Source organism: Aspergillus aculeatus, assembly GCF_001890905.1.
Source record: "Aspergillus aculeatus ATCC 16872 unplaced genomic scaffold ASPACscaffold_4, whole genome shotgun sequence".
Classification (NCBI taxonomy): domain Eukaryota; kingdom Fungi; phylum Ascomycota; class Eurotiomycetes; order Eurotiales; family Aspergillaceae; genus Aspergillus; species Aspergillus aculeatus.
The window spans coordinates 2,079,797-2,092,803 of NW_017962979.1; the positions used below are offsets into that span (position 1 = coordinate 2,079,797).

A 13,007-nucleotide genomic window follows, 5' to 3' on the forward strand; every position below is an offset into this window, starting at 1 on the left:
TCGGGCCAGGAACAATGAAGCCTATCTGACCTTCTGGCTCCATTTTGGTCCCATTCGGGATTTCCTGCTCTTACTTCATCGTCCTCTTCTCCATGAGGACACGCGGGGAAGCACCAAGAAGATTCCGGCAAAGTTCGACAGCTCGAGCTAGTGGCTTTTTGGGATCATTCGGGTCCTAGGCTGGGTCCTCTGGGTCCTCTGGGTCCTCTGGGTCCTCTTGGGGGCAGATATCTCTATCACAAATTGGCACAGACGCGAGGCAGCACCGGATCGACGAATCAACGTGCCATGATCCCGATGACCAAGAGAGTCGAATGAGGATCGAAGACCCTTGATTTGTCACCACTACAGCGGTTTTCGATCTACACGGGGCGAAAAGTATCGACTCCCCTTGCATTGCAGCCATCAATAGTCTGCTCGGGCCAATGGCCATGGTCCCTTCGGGAAGTGTTGAGAGCGACACCTTGACCCAGACAGCGGTGCATCCGTGAACTGATAGTGTCCAGGTGGGAAACGTTCCTATTATCTGTACGGAGACAAGCGCTATCCAATGACTTTATGGAGGTAAGAACCGAGTCTCTGGCGCTTATCTATCCTGTCGGTGCTCGAGCAGACAGCCTTTGCGGGGTACAGTAGGAAGCACAGGTCTCTCTGAGGACCATACCTATAAGGAACGATCAGCCATTATTGCAGGGGGGACACACTCAGCCAAGGTACCGACGACGAAACGCAGATCGGATCAGACATCCGGAACTTTTGGCTGGATGGCTTATCGTCTCCTTGGTACCTCATCGCATGTACCGCATTCGAGAACTCCAGATACTATATACAGTATAGGAACAGGCGTAGTACTGTGCTGAGATGCGACCCCGAGAAGGCGAGAACTCCGGAGTCCTGCAGTCTCATTATTGCTCACGACAATGAGATCATTGCATCGAGAGTACAAAAGTACCAATAAAGGGACCAAAGCCCTGGAATCAGTATGTACTATACATAAACATCCGACGCGCAAACGAGTGGAGGGTTCCCCAAAGCAGATCATCACTTCGGCAGAAGGGGATCAGTACTTGATAGCACGAAGCAAGGACTCTCGAGGGAAGATGCAAAAAGTACGTGAGACAGGTTCTGCGAGGAGGCCATGGATTTAGCGTCATGCCAGGGAAATCCCGAAGCGATGACGCCCACCACGATGTCATTCCTCTGCTTTGGTCTATTCTCCCAACCTGGAAGATAGCAGGGCTAAGAGTCACAGTCATTCATTATCAATTAATGGTCAGAATAAGGGTGTTGTCACTGCTGTCGGTGCCTTGCATTGCTCAGCGTCTGTCGTCATCGTCGAACTTAGTAATAGTAGTAGTAGTAGTAGTAGTAGTAGTAGTAGTAGTAGTAGTAGTAGTAGTAGTAGTAGTAGTAGTATATCTTTGCGAAGAATAACAATAACAATGGGAGTGATCGAGCTCCAGGCCCAGCGCATTGAACAGTCATGTACTACCGAATTGGGAAACGCAGCAGGTGGACAGGGCCATAGAGTTTGTTTTTTTATGTGGAAGACCGAATGGGCCCGACTTAAGGGGTCCAAACTCAACCTACTGTACTAAGTACAGTACTATGTATGGTACGGAGACGCAGTACGGAGACTGGACTAGGTAATGTAGCCCGCGGGACAGAATTGGATCGTCGACAGCCGAGGAAGGGCCCATCCGACTGGGCCTCTGGTTGATCCCAGCGACCAGGATGTCAGGATGTGACTGGCGGCCTGTCAAGCGTGACTTCTGGACTCAATCGCCCGCCACTGTTTGTTTATACTTTGTATGATGGGAATTTTTGGAATCTATTCCACAAGTCAATCCAGAGCACTAAGCCCAGAGCAACATCAACAACCACAACAATAACGAGCCTTCAACAGCGGTATTGACAACTCTGCTGTCAAGAGGGAGCACTATTCCATGCAATGATTCCATACATTACCAACCAAAAAAAAAAAAAAGTGAGAACAGAAACCAGCATACGAATGTAAATAAGTACTATACCTACAGTGTTGCGACTATGGAGTACTGTAGATAATCGTAGGCAGGGGGTAAAATGGACCTCAAACTGGAACGTAAGATCTGTCATATTTTGAGAGTCCCCGGATCTGAGATTTGCACCTCCTGAGGTGAAGAAAATAATGGGTCTTCCGGCGTCCTTAACTTTTCCTTAGGTATGGTAGCCCCACGTTGTTGAGGCGACTGACTTGACGAGGAGAAGATCGTTATACTCGTCACTATTATCGTTCCATCGCCATCATCTTTGCTAGCACCTAGTAGGCTATTGATGGTCATCCATAACTGAATGTGCTCATATTGTCAACGACATAGCAAACAAATACTCCCACATGGTCTTTTCCCTTCCCGTCCCGTCATACGCCGCCCTCCGTCCGTCCCCAGAGGGCCGGGAAGTGAGCAGCAGCACTATGCCAAAACAGGCTATGCTCACTACGGCCTAGAGCTTTGCTTCCTCTATGGATTTCAAAATGACTTTCATGACGCTGAACGTTATTCCATGATACTTGGCCAGCAGCTTGCTGGCCACTCGTCGTTGGCTACCACCGCTTGAAAGTCCAAGTATCAACTATTAAGGCCTGACATATATTGATTTGCCCCCTCTCCCCACGGAGGACCGACTGAACGAGCGCTGTGGAGGCTAGAAAGTACGCATTCTCCATAACATGATGAGTTGGCAATACATATATCCACTTGCGGAATGGGATCATGAAACACTGAGCGCGATCCTCAAGAGACCCTAGCCCCTGTTTGATCAGAGATACCTTGCACGCTGTGGATGCCAGGCACGAACTCATTTGTGGTCTACAGAGTTTCCTCCCGTTCAGATGATTGCATGCAGACTTCCGTACATGGCTTGGATAGTTGATGGTGCTCACGGGCCCCATGGTTGAACCTTCAGCCAGGAATATTGTCCGGGGAGGGTGCCGGTGGTAGTGGTGGTGGTGGTGCTAGCAAGCCCTTCCCTACCGTCTGTGTCGACGAGATTCTCGCTTATTCTCCGATATATCGTGGTCTCGAATCATCGATCACTACCAATCTATTGATTCTTGCCAGGGATTCCCGGCAGCGAGACCCAAGAATCACGACAAAACGAATCCCGGGGAGAGGGGCTGAATTGAACCTTAATGCGGCTCCTTAATGAGATCTACCACAGGACACGGACACAGTGTTGCCTCTCTTGAGTAATGAAGACCATCAGTTGACTTTGCCTGTCAGACGAAAGACAGCCACTGTGACATAGTCCTCTGAATTAACGTGGGTGGCAGCCGATCGTATCACTGGGCCCAAGGGAGAGAACGAGAGAGCGGGAGAAGAAGGTTAGGTTGAATTTGACTGCGGGTTTGCGCTACACAGCATTTCCTTTTCCTTTTAGCGGGTCCTCAATAAGACGCCAGCCTGAGTTCAACTGCGTAGACTAACCAACTAGTGAGTTAAGTATGTTACTCATAATTCATAACTAATTTACTGCATTGACCTAACATCATTGACTAATTACTTGTTTCGTCAAATTGAACTCCCAGGAAATTGGCTTGATACTGGTCACAAAGGCTACAAGCGTAAAGTTCAGCCCAAGGGACTTGCCAATTGCCATCATCTGAGTGTTGTCTACCTATGTAGTAACTTATCGGGCAGTCTGCCCTAAGATAACGGTTCTCCTAGAGGGGGCAAAAAGTCAAAACACACCAGCCACCACCACCACTAATCATATCAGCTAGTCTAGGCGTGATGTATCACAAAACCAAAAGCACCACTTCTCCCTCCCCTCTCCTCCCCGCTGAGACCCCCTTCCCACCCCCTCTTCTACCATCAATGCGCTGTCTGAACCCGGAAATCCACTCTCGTCTAGTCTACCTGTCGACTTGCCTACGGCACCATCCCTGGCTCTACCGGCTTGCCCCTCAACGGACCCGTTTGGGCCCCACGCCACCCCGGTGGCTTCTACAGTAGTACGTACGCAACCCTCAATATACTTACATGCCTAAGTAGTCTCATGGTCGAACATACACATATAACTTTAATCCCCAACCACACATGAGCCACGTCCGTCATGGTGCGGGTAATGACCAGGGTTGTCCCGGCGTGCCACTATGCAAGATCACCTCATGTATCAGATTTTTTTTCGGATGCAGTTCGCCACATCCTCTGCCACCTTGGGTCTCCAGCTCATGGAGCTGAGATGAGCTGGCTGGCTGGCTGGCTGGATGGTCTAGCCGGGCTGGCACGAAGTCTCAACTCACATTATCCCCCTTCGCAGGTGAGGTCCCATTCCCCAACTCACATTATCCCCCTTCGCAGGTGAGGTCCCATTCCCCGAACGGGTCATCGCGATCAGATATCCGATGAAAGGCGAGACAAAAGGTCGGGTGATGTCGCCGCCGGCAAGGCTACGACGACTCGTGCCATGTTTCAGGTTCACTAAGGGAGTACTCCGTAGTTATTCTTCAGTGATTCTATGGTTTCCATCGGATCTCGGTAGACTGTCTCGATAGAAACCCTCGAATGGCCGGCCCATGGCGATGCAGCATCCCCCATCTTCCTGCCGGACTGTCCGAATCCGTCTCTGGACATCTTCCCCCCCCCCCCTGTCGGCAACAACCACCTTGCCTCATCATCTCTACCTTGCCTAAATTATTGCACTTTGCTTTGGGCCCAGTGCGAAGTGGCCTTTCAGTACAACCTGGATGAATCGTTGCCACTCTGGCTTCGCGTTCCAGGCCCTACCGGGGGAGGGAGGCGAGAGGACAGACCAGCGATGAGGGCTGGCTAAGTGTTGCTCCCCCTTCGATCTCTGACAGACTAAGAAGCTTCAGGCATGCGCAATTGACATTGATGATGCAAGGCATCATCAGCCGTCAGTTCTCCATACAGGGTTACCGTCTATCTATCATATGTGGCCCGAGGACTCTGTAACCAGACACAAGAACGACCATCATCAGCACTCCATCTCACGGGATCCACCCTCGACCCATTCCAAATAGCCTTTCTATTATTACCACCGACCCCGTGTCAATCCGTTCAGCAGGCAGAAAAGAATCTTAAATAGAGTAAAATCGTAGGTGATCCTCGACTTTGCAGACACAGGAAAGAGCCTCCCACCTGATCGAAGCCCGAGGTCGGGGGAGCCCCGAATTAAACCTCTACTGTACTGTACTTACTTACATTGGTTAGTTAGTTACAATCGTACTCAACCTCTCAACTCGAGACTCGCACGGATCCTCGACCCTCCCTATCCTTTCTTTTTTCCCTTCGCTCTACTTTGCTTCATCTCAAATCTAAGGGATGCAAGACAAAGAAAGTCTATCAGAACTGTGAATCCCCACATAGGCAGCGGGCCGCAGGATTCGAAACATCCTCTTTCTCTCCCTCTTTTTTTTTTCTCTCTTTCTATTTTCCCTTTCCCCTCGCGACTCCGTATTTAGAGTTGAGACCATTGCCGACGGATTCGCGTTCACATACCAGATTTAGAGAATGGCATGGCATCTACGGTACCGTGCGGTGGGACTTTCGGCGCAAAGTACAGTAGTACAGTAGTACATAGTCCATAGTCCATAGTCTAAATACCCAGTACCGTAGCCAGTCTAATTGAATGTGAAGAAAAGGTGAGTGCTTTGTGTTCAGTCCCCGTTCCAATCAATCTATCCTCCGAGAAGTCCCAGCCAATCAAGCTCAAGCAAATCTATTTTAGCCCATCATGCCCTAGCCGGCGGGCAGGCATTTGTCCGGTAGGACTTCTCGGGGCTGTATGTCACTGTACAGAGAGTAATTACGGTGGCTACGCGAGTAACACAAGAGGACTCAGTCTCGGACTACATGCCATGGAGGTCTCTGTTCAGTGTACAGTACTTTTTCCTCTTACCCAGCTCTTGATTGTAGCTATGCCCCTCCCCTCGTCTTCGCATGACTGATCAAATCAACACGATGACATCCATAGGGCAAAGATCCATGACCGCATCCCGAGCTGTCTGATTGTGGTGTGCTGTCTCGGAACTCGTCGTTCGCTAGGGCATTTTATGCTGTCCGATGCTTGGGTATACTCGCGATGTTTTGTGCAGGTGTCTTTGGTTCTATGGCGCCCTTCGGAGGGTTGATGCGCAGCCCTCTGCGGCTTATGTCTGTATCTAACTCGCAGTCTCGCTGGAAAATCCGAATGTCCCAGCCAAAATGGGGGGTAATGAATTGACCTGAAGCTTAAGCGTCTTGAGCTCCAGCTTTCATTAAATTCCATGGCTGCGTGCTCTTTGCGTGCCAAACGACACATAATGCGGCTATCCGCTCTGGTCAGAGTTGGCTCAAATGGCAACAAAGGAAGTCCAGTCCCTCCTCTGCCACCTCAATCCACCATCAACTGAAACAGATTACCTCTGGCTCAATGAGTGCTGCTCTTTGACGGCTTCAATTTGAACAAGGAAAAGCATCGCTCTGTTGTGATTGTTGCTGAAATAGTCAACGGACCCCCCCCCCCCCGTCCCCCAAATCTACCAAGCAGCTTCAATCAGAAAACTGTCTGCACAATAGCCAAGTCGAACTTCTTGGTGTAAGACTGCCAAATAAAAAACTTCCAACGTGTCAGTATGTCTATACCGTTCTACTTTCACACTCTAGCAATGCGTTGTCGTTTTCACTCTATCGAACCACTTTGAACCTGACGAGGTTGAATCTTCCTGGCTTATTCTGGTATGTCTTTGATTTTTTTTCTCTCTCTCTCCAAGCTGTCTCAGGGATATCGCTTTCTTTTCAAGATGGCGGTGAAACCCGATAGTTCGGTCAGCCCGGATGAGCCCCTCAAGCATGAGAAGTCCAGTGATGACCACCCCGATGATGAGGGCTCCGATGACGAGGGCTCCGATGACGAGGGCTCAGAGTACGAGAGCTCCGATGACGAGAGAGAACTTGTCATACTTGAGCTTCCCAAGGTGAATGGTGCCGACTATGCAGATGAGGAGATCGAGGCCGAACTCACTCGGGTCTGGCATTGGAAATCTGCGAACTATGCCATCCGCCGTCCACGAATGTTCATTCCAGTCCCGAAACCCGAGATCATATCGGATTTGGATTACACGATGCTGTACCACAACTATGTGGTCGGATGAACGACCTTCCGAGTCCTGGTCAGCACCAAACCACCGCCGGCCCCGTTCGACCAGACGAACACGAACACGCTGGGATACCAAATGCTCCAGGAAAGTGAGGGCAACACGTTTTCCTTCCTGAGACGCCTGCTGCCGGAACTGTGCCAGCCATTCTTCAAGGCATATGGAGACTGGACAGGCGATGACCTCGAGAGTCATCTCCTGCGCGCCGAAGTCCACTTGCAGTTGGTGACCACCAAGGACGGACTGCCCAGGCTCATCAACCTCACTCTGCCGGGCCATCTTCCCGCCTTGATGGTTCGTCAGGGTCCGGGATATGACAACACCCCCTGGCTGGACCTAGACATCCCAGCCGGCTTTCCCCGCTACGAACTCGCGGCAGCCAGATTTCTGGAAACGATGGCCCCGAATTGGGTATACAAGGTTGAGATCAACGGCACGCCGCTCATCTACAAGAGAAGGGAAATGGCGGAAGTGGCTTACACGCGAGGCCACAATGCTTCAGGAATTGGAGGGGTGTTCCCTCCGCGCACCCAAGCTGGCTGCCTTCATAGGGTTGGAGAGCCAGTGTCCGGGAATTTTGGTATCGTTCATCCCCCACGAGACCACACTGTGGGATGTTCGGGACAACATGCAGACGACGGATCTTGCTGTGCGCCACAAGTGGTTTGACCAGATTCATGAAACTGTCATGGCGCTACACCAGAGGGGTATGACCTGGGGAGATGTCAAGCCAGACAACGTTCTGATTGACAGCAACCAGGACGCTTGGATTATAGATCTAGAGGGAGGCTTTACGAAGGGCTACGTGCCCCTAGAGCTGAAGGGAACAGTAGCAGGTGATCTTGTGGGGTTGAAGGCGATCCGCGAATTCCTGTGTTTACCGGACTGAAGGATAGATGGCTGGCTATGATTCAAAGGCTTGGAGCCCTATGATGGTGTACCTAGTGAATGCTCTGATCAGCTTGGTTGTTTGTTTCCCTCCCGAATATGACTACGTGTTTCTGTTTGCCTGGCTTCTCGCATGGCTGGTGCGCACACCGAGTTCCCATTCTTTTGCTCCCGTTTGTTCCGCTCTTTCTTGAGTTAATCGCCGGTGCTACGACGGGCGGGCTACAAATCGCTGACCTGTACTGTTCCATGACTGACTTGAGTCGGATAGTATCTCTCTAATGAGTGCCCAACAAGGTCACCAATACCCGTTTGTCTCCGCGGCGTGCAGAGTGCCGAAAATCAACAAAGCATAAGTCTTTTAGTCAACCCAGCCATCAGCCACACACGCTGCGTCATCGAAAGCTCTGGAAGCCTCTTCACAGCCGGCGTTGTTTTTAAAAGAGGGCCTGATATCTGTTGGAGTCCACCGTCATGTCATGCTACCATTCGCTTTCTCCCTATTCGAATAGCCGAGCCTGACAACTCAACCAATTCCTCACCCTTCGATCCTCAGCTGCTTTTCGGACTTACACACTCACGGGTCCATCACTCAACCAAAGACAGCAGCCCCATCCACCATGGCCCAGAACGGCACTCCCACGGCACGATGCGGCAAACATCCCTTGCGGTACGAGGAGATCCAGCGACGACGTGGCACATACATCAATGCGCAAGGATAGTTCATTGAGTATGATTACATTGAAACTCATTATGATTCGGATGGCGTCTGCGCTGTGGAAAACTGTCCCTTCCGGATGTACAATGGCAAGTGGAAATGCCATGTCTGCGGGGGAGGTCCCAACCCCGAAGGACGCTGCGAGAGGAACGTGGTCGAGAACGGCAAAAGCAGGACTTGCAACCATCAGTGCTGCCACAGGTGCCGGGCTTGGTGGTAAGCGGGCAGCCTTGGGTCATTTTGGCGTAGTGGCTTTTTTTCCGTGACTCTGGTCCTCATCATCAACCATATTAGATTGGTTTCTTTTGCGGGTGGTGTATCAGCTACAGTACGAGATTAGTTCCCGAGCCTTCAAGAGAGTGAATAGCAGCCACTCCGCACGTTGTTTGATTGAAGTGAGATTGGCTGTCTTCTTTCCTCCTCCCTCCCACTCGAAAAGCCCTGGAGTGAAATGGTTCTCTGCTGCTGTCGTAGAACGAAGGATAAAAGAAAAAGAGTGTATAGCCCGCTAACTATCGGCCCCGACAGAGCGGTTAAACCTGCCAGTATGATATTGAACTGTAGATTGCTCCTCCTCCGAGACATAATCTCCTTGCAAGAGCTCTGCTCGAGACCACGTGAAGAGGCAATTGTGTGGGTGTAGTGGATCCAACCCCTTCATTGTCCAGAGGGAGAAAGAAAAAACAAACTGACATGTCATGTTTTGGCACAGCCGCAGTGGATGTATATGTTGACCGTCACAGACTACCGGTACCACAGTTCACTTTCTTTCCCATCCCCTATTGTTCGGATCTTGATTCCGGGTCGCTCAATGGACAAGAAAAAAGACCAAACATCCAGAAGAAAGAACCTTGTGAGATAAAAGCAGATATGGACTAAATAGTCCGCATCAGTCAGGTTTACAAAATAAGTGAAGTGAAGCACGGCAACCAATACTCCTAGCACAGACACATTGTTTCCACGAACTGAGCAGACCATGAATTCGTCTGCAATGCACAATTATCTGCAAGTTGAACACTGAGCAGACCAAGGTATCGACCGACCCACCGGCTGCGAGAGCCGTGCGTCGTCGGAGGACAACACACCCTTTCCCTCCGGGCAGACGTCTCAGATGGCGTATGCCTGGATAGGTAAAAAGGCAAGTTATACGTCATATACTTATCGTCATCCGCTGCGGATCAGAGGATGGTGCATCGGCGGAGAGACAGACAGACCCATGAAGGCGTCCAACCATATACAGATGATTAAGAGTCTGGGCTGGCCAGGCAGATACGAATGCAGCTCAATGCACGCTCGATGATTCCGGTGGAGATTAAGTTTGGCACCACGGTCTTTCGGGCTGCACGAGATTGGGGACCTGGCTTGACTCTTGAGTGCACTGCAGATCGGAACTACTGAAGAAAGAAAGAGGGGGATTTTGATAGTTTCAAGTATGGACGATGAATTAATGAAATACAAAAGCAATGCACTAGCATGCAACGAAGCAGCGTAAAACAGCAAAGGAACGTCTATAACACACGTCGAGACCGCTCACTGGGGCGAATGCCCGGTGGCCACAATCCAGCCCAGCATCGAATGCGGGCGGCCAAAGGGCGAACCGTCCACAAGCCCGTGGCCGCGTCTCCATATTAAGCAAGATAAACACAAGGATTAACCATCATTTCTTCGAAGGCAAGCACTGCTGCGCAAATGTTGCTCAACCCAATATTCAAATTATTATCATAAGAACAGCAGAGTACTGGGAATAACGACCAATTGCTCATTAAGCAACTTTACACACAACGACCATCATATGGGTTTAACAAAAGCGGCACACTCAAACAATCACTATCGGGGGTCCTTTACAGGAGGTACTGGACGAAAGCACCGAAGATGGCAGCGGCACCCATGGCGGGGACGCTGACAATGTTCATGACAGAGGCGCTGTCGCTGGAGGTGGAGGAAGCGGAGCTGGTGCTGCTGGTGGAAGTGGTGGTGCCGGAAGAGCCGTCCTTGGTCGTGGGGTTAGAGGTCTGGGTGCACTTGTAGGTACCACGGATGACGTTGTTGCTGTGCATCTTCTCGAAGGTGGTGCAGCTCAGGTTACCGGTGCTCTGGACGTTGAAACCACCCTTGACCTCCTCGAGGGCGGGGAGAGAGACACTAGAGCAAGTCAGTCGATGCACGTAGAGTCAGTGCAAATGTAGGCAACTTACGAGTTGAATTCACCGCTGAAGTCAATGGCACCAGTAACAGTCTCAAGGTCGGGGAAAGCGATCTCCTTGAGCTTGTCGTTGCGGGCAATCTGGAAACCACCGTTGACGGTCTTGAGGACGGGCATGCTGATGTTGGCAAGGTCGGTGTTGTCGTCAAAGACGAGATCACCAGTGCTGGTGAGGTTGGCAGCGCTGAAGTTGGAGAAAGTGTTGCCCCAGAAGCCGAGCTGTCCGCTCAGCTCCTTGAGGGAGGGGATGGAGACAGCGCTGACGTTGCGGAAGGTCATGTTGGTACCACCGGCAAGGTTGGGGAGGATAATCTGGAGAGAGTCCAGGTTACCAGCGAAGTTGATCAGACCAGTGGCGTTGGTCAGGTCGTTGACGTTGACGGTCTTCAGGTTGGTGTTCTCGGTGATGTCGAAAGTGCCGACGCTCTTGAGAGAGATACCATCCAAGCTGGTCAGACCGGTGTTGGTGATCTCGACATCGCCAGCCTCGGAGACACCCTTGGTAAAGTCGAGAGACTGGAGCTCAGGAAGGGCGGTCCAGGAGATGGCACCGACGCTGCTCAGGTTGGTCAAGCTGAGGGTGGTCAGGGTGGTTAGACCGTTCAGCTTGAAGGTGTCACCGATCGTGGCAAGGCTGGTGGAGGTGAGCGAGGTGAGGTTGCTGGCGCCATCGCTAGAGAGTCCACCGGTGATCTCGTAGGGACCGTTGATGCTCAGGTCACCAGAGAAGCTCTCGCTGATCTCAACGTCACCGGTGAGCTTCGTGCAAGTGGCGTAGCTGTCGGCATCGCTCTGGCTGGAGATCGTGATGGTGCTGCCGCTGCTACCACAGCCTGATTTCGTGGTCAGTAAGAATTGCAACTGTCATCTCGGCAACCCAGGAAGAGATTCACTCACTAGCAGCGAGGGCGACCTGGGCCGCAGCGATGGCGGGAATAGCGTATTTGATGATGGCCATTGTTTCGAGTTGAGTTTAGACTGTTCGAATCCAGAACTTGACGTTAGCCTTGGAAGAATCGCGATGGGGGAGATTTTAGAAGCCTGTCTTCCAAGACTGGCTGCAAGATTCTGACATGCAGTATCGGGCTCACTCGACAGCCGATGCGGGAGCAAGCCGATCTATTTGAGCGATGCAGGAAGAGAGTGGGACAATGAAAACAAACATGGAAACCTACCAATGACTGGAGAGTGGATTTTTGTGAAGTCTGGGCAAGGCGTGGCCCTTTGTAGTCAAGTCAAGCGTAAGAGCTGGAAAGGGGTGGAAGCGAAACAATAAATAAACGAATGGAAGAAGGGAGCTTCAACGAAGGAGAAGCTTTTTTTCAGGTTTTGTTTTAACGATTGCCTTCAAGGGAAGGAAAGAATCGGTTTGTTTGGTGCGGCGGATTAGGCAGGCACTTTCTGATATGGAAGAGAGAAGAGAAGGGAAGAAGAGAAGGGAAGAGAAAGAAGCGAGCGAGTGGGAGGAGGGCGAGGAGGAGAAGAAAGAAAGACTGGGACTGGGATAACAAGAAGGAAAAACCACCAAGAAAGTGGGAAGGAAGACTTTCAGGGAGGACGAGAAAGGAGTCGTGGCCCCGAGGTTTAGTTTAGTCTAGTTTAGGTGTGGACCTGAGACCGGGGGAATTGAAGAGTGAATCTCCTTGCGACGTTACCGGATTGTGTATGAGCACACCAAAAACCATACAATACAATGTAACTTACAGAGATCCCGGAAGTAATTGTACCTTCTAGAGGTACAATTTACTTAGTACCTGAATGAATCTGGCTCGGCTGGGCCAATCATTTTCCTTTCGAGTGTGTCCATGGTAACGAAAGTACCGGGAAGGCGGCGGGAAAGAATAATAAACCGGCCACCAGCATGATCCAACCCACAGGAATCCGGTTCTTCTGAATTTCTGACCGGAAACCAGTCCATCCTGGGACTTCTTAGACTGCTCCATCTTGTAACACTTCACCAATGATCATGCCTGACAATCCTTTCTGATTCGCTCAGCAGCCCCTTCCCCTCCCCCCNCNCNCNCNCNCNCNCNCNCNCACACACTACTACTACTACTACT

The 13,007-nt window shown here is 51.0% G+C and overlaps 2 protein-coding genes across 2 annotated transcripts; one reads left to right on the forward strand and one right to left on the reverse strand.

Moving 5' to 3' along the window:
* Positions 1-6,784: 6,784 nt before the first annotated feature.
* On the forward strand, positions 6,785-8,027 carry ASPACDRAFT_58823 (uncharacterized protein; the record flags this gene model as incomplete). The annotated part of the gene is made up of 3 exons (XM_020203390.1): positions 6,785-7,126; positions 7,226-7,609; positions 7,641-8,027. The coding sequence occupies 3 exons, from the start codon at positions 6,785-6,787 to the stop codon at positions 8,025-8,027; spliced, it is 1,113 nt and encodes a 370-aa protein (XP_020058854.1).
* A 2,558-nt stretch (positions 8,028-10,585) lies between these two features.
* On the reverse strand, positions 10,586-11,905 carry ecm33 (GPI-anchored protein Ecm33; the record flags this gene model as incomplete). Its single annotated transcript, XM_020202427.1, has 3 exons — positions 10,586-10,886; positions 10,940-11,780; positions 11,845-11,905. The coding sequence occupies 3 exons, from the start codon at positions 11,903-11,905 to the stop codon at positions 10,586-10,588; spliced, it is 1,203 nt and encodes a 400-aa protein (XP_020058855.1).
* Positions 11,906-13,007: the final 1,102 nt, after the last annotated feature.